Below are 12,797 nucleotides of genomic sequence, written 5' to 3'. Positions count from 1 at the left end.
GTACACCACATCCAAAAGCCATGACATTATCTTTCAGGCTCTGAGGTCCAAATGAGATTTTAAAAAAGAACAAGCACCCCACAACAGACAGAGCTTTAAAACAGAGCTCTTTTTCCTTTCCAATTTTTTTTTTTTTAATGGTGTGGGGGGTGTGAGTAAGGAGAGAGAAGGACAACCCAGCAGCCAAAGAGGAAAAAGAAAAATCAACATATTCTGGTTTTGTTTGGCTTTTCAGATCTTACAGGCTCTAGAGCATGTGTCAAGTTTCCAGTGAAACAGCTTTGTTTCCCGGTACAAACATCCCTCTGGAGGCTGTTGCCACTGATTCCTTTTCCTCAGCTGGGGCCTGATTCAGCTCCCACTGAAACCAGCTGGATTTCTCCTTTTGTTGTACTCTGGACCTCTTGTAGCTGAAAACCAGCTATGCCCACAGGAGCTTGCTTGCCAGAATTAAATTTGGTGCAAAGTTGTTCCTGTACAGTTCACTGTTACTCGCATACAATTACAGTTCCTCCACAGCTGAAAGGCATCTCAGTAAAGAACCAAAATCTGGGCAATTTCTGAGGATGATTCTGCTCTGGGGTCATTAACGACATGAGAACCACCTGTGCTTGGGTGCTGGTCCAGCCAGGCTGCCTTGGCTCGTGCAGGGGTATCCACTGAAAGCACTGCAACCACTGGCACTGCCCATTCATGGCTCAGAAGCAGGATTCTGCACTGATAGTGCTTGGGGAGGTTGGCCTTGAAGCCCATTACTCACCTTTTGTGAACTGCCAGCAAGAAGCAGTGACTCTTGCTGGTCACCTGAACAATCCTCTTAAAAATAAAATAAAATGGCACCGCTGATCTATCACCAGTCATTCAGCCATCAGACTGCTGGCATTGGCTTTTGCTTTCCCTAGTGCCTTCTTCTAAACCAGGTTTTCACTGATTCCATAGCCAGCTGTTGCCTTCCAGTCACTCCCAGGAGTGCCTCACAACACACTCTAGAATGTGAGAGATCTGCTGTATCAAGACAGCCATAAAAGTAAAGGAAAACAAGGCTTGTGAAAATAAACAAGCTGCACCTCTGATTGGCAATCCCACCTAGTTCATTCCCTTACAATCGTACTAATCATTAGGACTCTTGAAATGTTTCCCAAGGAGAGGAAATGAAGTTTCTGAGATGGGAAAGGATATGAAATTTCCTGACCAGACTGAGGCACAGGTGCCCGGTATCTGGGATGTTATGCAGTATTTACCAAGGGAAACGCTGCTGCTGGATTTTTTGCATGCCTCTAAAATTGTTGTCCATCCCCCCTTGAAAAAGAAGTGCCATTATGCATTTCATAGTGCCTCCAGCTCTGAGAAGATGCTGAGGGCCAAGCAGCTGTGATTCTCTTATAAAGTACTTTGGCATCTGATGCCCCCTCCCCCATCCCTGCAGATTTAGTGTCAAAAGCTCTCTAAGGAAAAAGCCACATATGAAAAAAACATCTTTGATGGAATGAACTATAACCAGCTACTAAATCAATTGAGTTAGGAAATTCCCATTCCTTCCTCCATTCATCCAGAACCAAATCTCCTGTGGGAAGCCATTATTATTTGGATGTTAAAATCCTCTTCCTGTACCAAAAAACATTTCTGGGGCTGCAACAGCACAAAAACCTTGTTTATTAAATCCATGGGAAAATAATTCCACCTCCAAAGAGCTGAATGCTAGGCCACTGTCTGTCCACTGCCTGAAGTTCTTAGTGAAACAGCTGGGGAGCCTGAAGGAAATGTCTGATGACATCATCACTAAGCAATATCAAATTAAGAATGTAGATCATCATTTCACTCACACATCATTTGAGAACATTTTCAAGAAAGGAAATGAAAAGTTACATTGTTGCCACCTGTGTTGATTACTCTTATGAATTAAGAGAGCCCAAATTACTTTTTTTTCCCTATATGTTTTAAAGAAAGACAATATAAAAAAAGAGGCAGTGAGCATGCAGGAATCCCCAGTGAATGTAAAAATCAGTTCCATTTCCCAAATCCAGGGCTAGCCCCTGGCTTAACAGCAGAGGGAATTGTGCCATGAAACCAAAATTCCTTCAACTAAGAGCTGCAAAAGAGGTATTAGTTCTGTGCTGTATTTTAATTAATTTTATTTATACACACACTCATAAAGACAGTTGTTTAGTACTTCCTTGGTGGTACATAGTAACAAAACCACAAAACACATTTTCTCCCTGGTCTAAATTTTGCTACTACTGCACTGAAGATAAGAATGTCCAGCCTGGCTTTGTACACATCCCTTCTTCTTTGAATACTTATCACTCCAATTACCTGCATGGTTTGAAATGAACATTAAGTTGCTAATTATTACTAAGCCAGCTGGGACAGATGGCTATTGAAACAAGAGATTGTAGTTGTTTATTTGCAAAGCTAAATTTGCTTTGTGTTATGCTAAAAACATTTACTCTTGGCTTGATTTCAAAACTGATGAGCATCCAAAATGCTCAGTGTGTAATGCTTGTGAAATGCAGGTTTTGTGCAAAATGCAGTGTATGATTTTCTTCCAACTACATGTCAGCAGTCTCAAAGTAACTTGGAATTTTTACATTGTAACTTTGGTTTAATTTTCTTTTGTATACTTGTTGGTGTGATGTGGTATCTTCAAGGCTCTGAACAGTCACTTGACCTGTAGGATGAGTCAGATTGCTTTCTTGATCACCGCTGTGGAACTCTGTCAACAGAGGCCATATATAATTAACCACAGGCAGGATTTGAACCTAGTGAAGACATGGTGGGACCATTATCTTGCAAAGTTCTAGCAAAAGATCTATGAGATCACGTGTATGTGAACAAGAGGTTATTGTCAGTACCAGAAAGGCTGTTCTTTTTAGGAAAATCCATGCCCTTTCCATCTTTCCTTTGGAAAGGAAAAGAAATTGGCCAGAGACCTATGTGATGAGATCTCATGAGAATGATGCCACTCCCAGGGGCATCATGTTCACAGGGGCAACTAGGAGCTTCCCCCAGGCCTGTCACATTGCACTGTTTGGAACGGCCCCTCCCATCCCCCCCAGCTTCACATACCCCAGCACCTGCACTTCCAGCTCCCCAGCACCCCCAGCTCTCCTTCTGCCCTGCTCTGCTGGCCCCTTTGGCGTCACTGGGGAACAAACTTACTTGGTTTCCTCCTTAGCCCACTGCACACCAACTGCAGCCAGACTCTTCACCTACAGCAGGCGTTGTGTGCTTTGCCTTTGGGTTTGTTCTTGGCTAAACAGCTGATCTGACAGGGACACCTCAGTACAGCAGCAAAGTTTGCCTTTTATCTTCTTGCTCTGACGTGACTGCCATTACTGGCTCTGCTGAGAGTAAATGGCAAACAAAATGTTTGTGTATTCCACGATTTTTCAAGTGCTCCCTTCTTCCCTTTGCCTTTTGGCACAATGCTATTGATAGCACCCAACAGGCCAGATTATTTAACTACCACAATACCACATAGCAAATGCATGACACACTATAGACTTTTTCTTCTCCCTGCTGCATATCACAAAGGTAACACTAGGACTCAAACAAAAATAAATTACCTCAGTAACTCCTGGAAAACTCAAGTGGTTAATCAGTTACCTTTTATTTACATATATATGCTTAATGCTGAATTAAGTTGTAAAAACCAAAGGCTGATTTATAGCCCCAGTCAGCCTTAATTAACATTGATTCCAGGGGAATAGTAAATGTGAATAGCCTTCACAATTGAGGTTGAACAATGAACTCACTGGGTGTTGTCCAATTTGTAGCATGATTTACATGGAAGCAAGCCCTTCTTTTTCTAGGGTTACCCCTTTTTTATCTGGTGTTTAGGATGGGTTATATATAATCCATAGATAGGAACATTTGCTGTCAAATATGCTCCCTGATTTAGAGTTAGCCTTTACCATGGTCACTATAAATAAGGGAGAAAAAAACCCAATTTGAGGCTTTGCAGGGATTCCTTGTTCTTGCAATGTGTCATCGCTTCTCCATTTCATGGCATTTTTACGAAGTGGCCATAATGAAAGTCAGATTAAATGTACAGGATATATACGTTTAATCAACAGCCATTGGAGTCAGTAGTGCTGGAAGAGTTATAAAAGCCCCTGTGAATGCAAATTTATTGCAAAAGAATCTGCGTCTCGGTGGTAGGAATATCTGCTGAATGGTACTACCTGACACAGAACACCTAAAACTTTCAAAAGTGAATTATTTAAGTGTAAGGCTTTGCTAGTAAAGCCGCCAGCTGCTGGATTTCAAGACTTGAAACTGTTCCAAAACATGGGACTAGGTACTTTATTTGTGCACTAGAGTAAATACTCTGATTTTACTGCCAATTTAAATGTGCTCAGTTTACAGTAATGAGCTTGTATAGGCAATACCTTGTTTATAGAAAGTGGAACAGGAAGAAACTAACATTAACCATTAACAGTAGCAATTTCTCTTGCTTTCAGCTCTAACTTTATGCCAAATAGATCCTTTCCATGTCCTATCTGAAATATTTACTATTACTGTTCTTTTTCTAAATCTGTGGGATAAATGGAGCATTCAATAAAATCATACAGCTTTTCCTTCCAGTCAGCTTGAATTGCAGCACTCTTTTGTAATTCCAAGGCTCTATTTCTCATTCCCATGGTGAAATTCATTTCAAGAACAAATATATGTCCTATGTACTAGCAAACCTGATGATAGGTGTTAATCCCAGCAGAATGGAGTTAACATTTTTTAATCTATTTAAAAAAGAACAGACCACTTCTCCAAGGGAAGTGTACTGAATTGTGGCTGCCACGATTTCTCAGGTTCTTGTACTCAACCAAACTGCTTTATTCTTTCAATGCAGCTCACACAAGAAGCCCATGTGTTTATGTACATCCTGTCACCTTAAACAAACATGCTTACATCTTCTCTGGCCATCTGCTCCTGAAGCTGGAAGTTTTTCTCCCTTCCCCTCCCTCCTCAGCACCCTCGACACACACACGCTGGGTGCAGAGTTAACTCTGAGAAAACTCAGTGGAAAGCACCAGATAAATTCCTTCTTCCACATAGGCCACAGACCTCAGTGTTTCTTTGCTTCACTTACAGTCTAAAAGTGACAATGATACACCAGAGGATTTTGGCTTACGGTATTAGTCACTAGAGATCATACTGGTGATTCTTTCACTCTCTCATTTTGGGTTAGCTTCAGAGTATCCTAACTGGGACCAGTACTTGGGTTTGCCAAACAGTGTAATCACTGATCAGGAAGGCACCAGCACGGTCTGAGGAGCTCACAGTCCAAGGACACAAACAGGTTCAGGATAAATTAGAGCATGCAAAGAAAGCAATGGTAGTGGTGTGGTAGGTCCTGGGTTCAGCAACCTCTGAAAACCTAAACAAAAGGGGCAAGGGGGAGTTAAATAAAGGACAGAATCTGGAATGGATGGAGGGGCACACAGCAAAGAGGCTGAAGTTTGAGGCATAGGGAAGATGAGGAAACACAACAGAAATGCATCCATCATAGCAAAAGCACATGTAATTGTTGGTTTCCATGTACGGTTATTCTACCGCCAGGGCATTTTCCAGGCAGGCACAGGTTCCTCCCACACACAGCTGCAGTGAGCTGGACACGAGTGAGCTCTGAAGCAGGAGCTGTGTCACTGCAGTTACAGTGGCACCGAGCCTGAGCTAATAAGCCCTGCTGAGAGGAACACAGCTACAGGACTTCCATTTGGCTTGGAGAATAGGTTGAGCAAGCTCATGTCTGGTAACTGAAAACTCTACAGATGTATTTTTGCCTTCATGTGTATAAAGATGGGCCAGTTTCTCTCACCTGTGTATCTCTGACTGGAACTGAGACTCCTCAAGCTTTCAAAGGGTCCCTGTCTCTATAAACACAGCCCTGTAATCAAAAAAAACCCCAGGTGGTGAACATTCCTTCTCTCTATGCATGAACTCCTGCCTTCAGTGAAGTCAGGGGTAAAATTCCTTTGTATTTCAATGAGGCCAGGACATCCTCTTACACATTTAAAGTTGTATTTCATGGAATCCAATGAAAGTACATTGATATCTGGACTCCAAGGAACCCAAATGGTGCCTGGAATTTTTGAAAACTTTCATTCTTAGAAAGATTTAAAAGACAGGAAGAGTCTGAGTACCTGGAAAACTTTTCGCTCAAGTCATTTTCATGTAGTGACTTCTTTAATATTTGCTAATAAATAATTACATCCTGTTCTTGAAAGTCATTCAGCAGAAAATAACTGACACGTATGCAGCTACCAGTAAAAATCTACTTTAAATAAACTCATTTGTCATTACCTTTCTCAAGACAGCTCTTGTCAGCACCATTACCATTTAAATTTGTTTTGCCCCTGACAATTAAAATGATATCAACACTGAGAGAATTTAACAATTTCCATTGTTCCTAGCAGATAAGCAAGTTAGTTTTGTGCTGCAAGTCATCACTGTAGCCATAATTAACTGTGTATTGAAGAACTGTGATGTTTGAGATTATTCAGCCTTGACTGGGATGTATCAGTGACTACATGTTTACTTACTGAACTGAATGATTACTCCAAATCCTTGTCTTGTCTCCAGCAGTTTCAAGGCTTTTTCTCTGATACAGGTATTTCTTATTTTAGTTTATTTGTTACAGTTTTTGAACCAAATCTGAACATCAACCAATGTTTAGACTTTGATGTTGCTTCTATAATGACACTACTATAGAACACAGAAAGACATCTCGAGCTGACCTCAGCCTGAACTCCTGAAAACTGTGATTTTCACATGAAAAAATAAGTTTCAGTTCTTTTGTATTAGAATCTGCAGCTTTTCTCAGGAGTTTGTTGTTACATACATTACTGTTTGTTCATGCAGGAGACCTGATGACTTTTCTTCCTTTTCTAGATTTTCATCAATAATGAGTGGCAGAATTCTGAAAGTGGAAGGATATTCCCAGTATATAATCCAGCAACAGGAGAACAGATCTGTGAGATTCAAGAAGCTGACAAGGTAACGTATCCTATGAATGGCTATATGTTTAATGTATAAATTAAATGTATAACAGGTAATAGAAATGTATAAATAGATCAAAGCAACTAGTCCAGAACAGCACTGTTGGACAGTTCTTTCATTAATCATCGTTTCAAAACCCATCACGTGACTAAGTTTGTATAACAGCCCATTCCATAAACCTGGTTGTGTTATTTACCCGTGTCTTCAATTTGTTTCTTCCTTTTCACAGGTTGATACGGACAAAGCAGTGAGGGCAGCTCGGCTGGCTTTTTCCCTTGGTTCCGTTTGGAGGAGAATGGATGCATCGGAAAGAGGCCATCTTTTGGATAAGTTAGCAGACTTGGTCGAAAGGGACAGGGCAATTCTTGCTGTAAGTGGCACATAAAAATCAATAGTTAAATCAGTTGTCAGTTTTTACATTCTGAGAGCTCATGAATGGGTTGATACGAATTGTATGTGAAATGGCTTCCTGGCTGAAATGGGTCTGTCCACTTACAACGTGATGCAAAACCCATAAAAATCAACAAGAGCCTTCCAATGGGCTCAGATCAGCTTTCAATTGGACATCACACAAAAGCAGATGTGTGCACTCGTGTGTGCCTGGCATGCACACCTGCAACTCTTCTAGAATAAGAAATGGCAGGTTGGAATGATTTGTGCAGATGGGAAGGGAAGGGCAGGTGAGATGCTTAGGGACACTCAGCTGGTGACACAAATTCCGAGTGTGGCACCGTTTCACTCTCGGATGAAGCCATCGCAATGGTGGCATTGTTAATGTTGTTTTCCGCATGTCAAGTGCTTTGAACTAAGCCTGTGAACATCTTAATTCCAGCTTTGTCAACACTTAAATCATCTTATCACCGGCGGATACTGTAAAATCGCCATGGGGAGAAGGAAGTGCACAGCAAATCAAGTTTACTCTGCCTGTCATTTAATTTTTATTTCTAGAGCTGAGTTCTTTACTGAGTTGCACTGCAGGCAGTGACATTAATTGCTCTTGGGGATATAAGTCAGTGCAGAATTAGGCCTCAATTCTTTTCTATAGAAACTCATTTGATGGTTGGTGTGTTACACACAAGCATCCTTTGCCCATTCTTAATGATTTCTATTAGACAGCTATTGAGAATGAGTTAAGCTACTCAACATCTTAGGATATTTTATTGGATTTTTTTGCTAAATGATCTTAGGAACCCCTAAGAGGATAGCTTATAAGACAATTTTAAAAATAGGAATATTAACTAAAAAGTAAAGACATTAGCTTGTTAATTTATGAGCTTCCCTAGAGGAAAGTTTGTTTATTTAATGGCAATAAATAAACTGGCTGTACAGTATAGATATCTCAGACCTCAGCAGGAGTCTTGGCAACCATATAGAGAAATTTTTATATTCACATCAATTATATAAAGAGGGATGTGTCCATTCTTCTCTTTATGGATTCAGATCATTAATACAAGGTTACAAGGAGCCCCTTCTCAGCTGTTATCATTAACATAACAGAACCCAGTTTGACAGGCATTTTTATCTTGGCTCCTGATTAAAGCAATTCAGCATTTATAGATCTGGACCAAACACAGTGGCTATTAGGTTCAAAGTACACAAAGGCACATGTACATGCATGTGGATACACACACAAACCCACAAGACAGACAGACAGACAAACACACACAAACACACACATATGTTCTTAAAATCACAGCCATTCCAGAATACTCCAGAAGAAACCAGTTCATTTTTTTTTAAGGAAAATACTTTTTGTTCACATTTGCAAAAAGGAAATAATAAAGGGGATCAGATAATTGTTCTGAACCTTCTGGGTTAAAACTACACCCAGGTGCAACTGATTGGTCTTCGTTAAAATCTTTGACATGATTCAAGAGCTGTTAAAATGGTGAATACTTAAGTATGATAGTTCAAAAATGTTACTATACTTACATCTCTCAACTTTTTCTTGTCCTGCAGACTATGGAATCACTGAACAGTGGCAAACCATTCCTCCAAGCTTTCTATGTAGATCTCCAGGGAGTCATAAAAACCCTGAGGTATTATGCCGGTTGGGCAGACAAAATCCACGGAATGACCATTCCTGTAGGTAAGGGGAATTAAAGCACAGCTATGCACCTAAACCTTCTCATGGCCAGACTAAGGCTTAGTAGCTTACAGCTTCGTGGAAGGCAGAGGAGAAGCCTGGCTTGCTCTTACAGTGTGTATTGTGTTGCTGAAGCAGATGTTTGAAATTCAGCACTGGGGGCCCTGCTCTTGTTCTGCCCCATATGCACATGTGAGGAGGGCTTGGTTTCATGTGTCCATCTGAGAAGGAGATAACTCAATACCTACACTTAAATACTGATACATGTATAAAAATGCACAACATATAAGCCTGAAAAACACGTTGAAACTCATGAAAATAGTGTTGGGTGCCTGTTTAAGAAACAGTACCATTATGTATAGATCTTGTTTGTATATATCTTCTCATTGCTTATGCAAATAATTTTACTTGTGACTGACACTGGATCTAACTTAATTTATACTTTGAGAGTGCTCTTAATGTTACTGTAGAGAACTACATACATATGAGATATATTTTGCTATAGATGCTTCTTCAAATTATTCAGTGGGATGAATTTTATATTGTATATATGAGATAAACCTTCATACATGCTAGGAAGTTATTATGTTCTTACTCTTTTGCTAAAGAAATACAAAAAAATCCTTACCATTATTTTTATTTAAGAAGTCTCTTCCTCCTTCCCCTCCCTCCCAGCTGTTTAACAAATATAGGCTGCATTTTCTGATGAGAATATATTCATTTACAGTCTGGACTAGATGTACCAAATGCTATGATTACACAACATGGCAAAATAGCAGAAAATGACTTTATGTAGGTGCAGTCATTAAGATAAATGTACAGATCTTTCACCTGCATAAAATAAATCTCTGGAAAAGCTTTAAGGAAAACGAACATTCATTATGTGGATTCCTTTTGGCTTCATGGTGCACATGTCCCTTGCACATGCATGTTTATTCCACTTTACCCAGTAAGGCCAGAAGGGCACACTCAGGGGTAAATGCCCTTTGCTGTAGCCCAGTTATATCCCTGGTGTTTCGCTGTGTGGCACAGTATCTGCAGTGCACTCACTTGCCTCTCTACAGCAAAGCACGAAACTATCCAAGTGAGGCAAGCAGATAAATTGAAAATGTGCCTCCAAAATTTTCAGAAGGGAAACATCTTATTACAGTGTTACTCATCTTGGTGTTTCATCTTACTAAAATTGCAGGGTGCACTGACTGGTGTTTATCTTGCACCAAAGAAATGACAATAATAATATTTCAGGTGTAGACATTCCTGCAAGGACTCAAAGTTTTCCACAGTCATTTAGGTTGAGATTGATAAATCCCAGTTTTGCTGCTTGTACTTCACGTTTAATCATACAAAAGTGCAGACCACACCATAAATTCATGTATTCAGCAAATTTCCTGTTCCCTAATCTCTTTCTCTCTGGTCAGTGAATGCCTCCTTCTCACTCTTTAGCCCCACAGGTACACAGAAATTAGGTCAGCCACCAAAAGGCATTACCAGATTAAGGAGAATAAATATTCTCTGTTTATTCTTGGTTTCAAGTACCTTATGGGATAAAACCTGATTTTTTTTCAGTGAGGTGGGCTATGCTGGGCAAAAGGAAGGCACATTTTCAGTATGCCTTCCTCAATGCAAACTTTGTGCTAACACAGTTTTCAGTAGTGTAGAATCCTAAATCCATTCACATATCTTCAGGGTATCAACTAGTTCTTCATTTAACACTTGTCTTTATTCCTCTACTTTCACACCATAAATTTGTCATTCTCATGAGGCTATTTTAGGGCAAAGCCGGTGTTAAACAAGGGTGCTCTTTACATTCACTTACCATCAGCTCACCAAAGGTAAACAAACAACACAACAAAACCAAAAAACCCCCACTATTAAATCTTCTCTTTCTATTCAGTATGCTAATAAATCTGAAAACTCCCAATCTTTTGTTGTTGTTGTTGTTTTTGAAGTTTTCTTTTATAACTAAAATAAAAATAGGCAATTGATAGACAAGTAGAACAGTGCATTTTACAGTCACATTCCTTTTTGTCCCAGAGCTACAAAACCTTCAGACTGCCCTTTGGTTGCTCCCATGCGTAAAGCCTTGATGATTTAAATTAAAACAGAATGAGGCTAGACCAGAAACTGTTAAACTAATAAACTGAATGCAAGCAGAGATGTATCTTTAAAGCAATATATGGTATGATATATTTTAAAGAACCAACTCAGCTCTCCTCACCCCCTTGTTTGCTGTGTCCTGCTATATGAGGCATAGAACTCTATTATGGTTGTTATGCAAATAAAATATCCAGGATGGAGACTCCTGATGGAAATCTGAGCAAACACATCTGTGGAAGATATTGCTGTCCCAAAGTGAGATCCCTGGATAAATGGGACTTGCTTTCTGATTAAAAAATGAAAGTCTTTGGGCCAGGTGCTAAGCAGCTGCAAATTGATCTTGCTCTATATTAATATCAGTGAGGACTCAGAATGACAGTTTACTTCAGCTGAGTATATTAAAAATATCCCTTTAAGACAAAATTTTAGATTGGCTGTGAGATCAGTGTCAGATCCCTCTCAGGCAATGTTCTTCTGGCAGCCAGCTAGTAAAGGATAAGAGTAACAATCATCAGCCACAGCATCTTAGAATAAGTGTCATTAGCATTGCTTAAAACTCTCAAACATTTTAAAAGTGTCCTGTATAATTTCTAAGCACAAGGGAGCTTTCTATGCTCACTGTTTAGAATAACGGAATTAAGCTCACTTAATTGTTGAGCTATTTTGCCATGGTAACAGCTTGTTCTACATTATGGACAAGGTGGCTCTTAGATCCATCTTTGGCCCGTCCAGAGACATCCAAGGCTTCTGAATAACTTCAAGTCACATATGTTCCCAAAGATATTGTTAGAAAGCAACCTCAAAAATCCCATCTTGACAGAAAGTCTGTGGATGATGAACTTTGGAAGTAGGTGTCAAAAGGGGCAGCTGTCTTAGAGTCTAGTGGGAGACAGCAGGGAGAGCAGCTCTGCATGGGAGGCACCGCTCTGCGGAAAGAACGTTCTGCCTACACTGGGCAGAATTAACCACCATTTGTCTGCCTTGGCAAGAGGTGCAGGTTATCTATAACTGTGTGATGAAGCACGCAGACATGTGGCAGTGATTATGCAGTGACGATCTAAAGTCAGACAGTGCTAATGTAACTGTGTTACTGTTATGTTGCCACCATCCTTCTGGCTGAGAACACACCTCTCACAGTACTACCAAGTACAAGCTGGTATTTTTAGCCGACTCCTCTGTGTTCCTCTTGAGCACTTAGTTTTGCTTGTATGTACTTCTCTGTATTTTGACTTCTACTTCGCTTCTGTCTGATCTGATGAATCTTCCTATAGTCTGTGAACCACTGCTATAATCTGTGAAAGATAACCTGGAAAACCAAACCGATCATCTCAGTCTGTGACACAAATATTCTCATCTCCATTGCGGAGTTGTTAAACATCTGGAGATCAAAACGTTACAACGATGTTTTGTCAATGCAGTGCAAACAAACTGATAAACTATTTTCTTCTGACTTTTCCTGATGTGAATCTTTTTTCTCTTTCCCTTCCTCCTTTATTTTCTCTGCTCTGTCCCTTGGCTTGGTTGCAGACTATTGTTACCTTTCTCATAATTATTCTGTATCTGGCCCCCAGCTGACATATTATCTACTCTAGCTCGGGTTTCTACTAAGCAAATC

The 12,797-nt window shown here is 40.1% G+C and overlaps 1 protein-coding gene across 3 annotated transcripts in view; it reads left to right on the top strand.

Annotated features, from left to right (window-relative positions):
• Positions 1–12,797, top strand: part of ALDH1A2 (aldehyde dehydrogenase 1 family member A2) — a 56,567-nt gene that overhangs the window by 18,572 nt on the left and 25,198 nt on the right. For 2 of the 3 annotated variants that reach the window (XM_069026221.1, XM_069026219.1), the window contains 3 exons: positions 6,892–6,996; positions 7,229–7,369; positions 8,959–9,088. In XM_069026221.1, coding sequence (XP_068882322.1) covers positions 7,295–7,369; positions 8,959–9,088 — 205 coding nt within the window. In that variant the 5' untranslated portion in view covers positions 6,892–6,996; positions 7,229–7,294. Of the gene's footprint in view, positions 1–6,416; positions 6,997–7,228; positions 7,370–8,958; positions 9,089–12,797 lie in introns of all 3 variants that reach the window. The other variant, XM_069026220.1, reaches the window with a different exon arrangement.

Source organism: Aphelocoma coerulescens, chromosome 10, assembly GCF_041296385.1.
Source record: "Aphelocoma coerulescens isolate FSJ_1873_10779 chromosome 10, UR_Acoe_1.0, whole genome shotgun sequence".
In the NCBI taxonomy this organism is placed as follows: Eukaryota; Metazoa; Chordata; class Aves; order Passeriformes; family Corvidae; genus Aphelocoma; species Aphelocoma coerulescens.
Note: the sequence above shows the minus strand (reverse complement) of the source record. Positions and strands in the feature narration are given on the sequence as shown.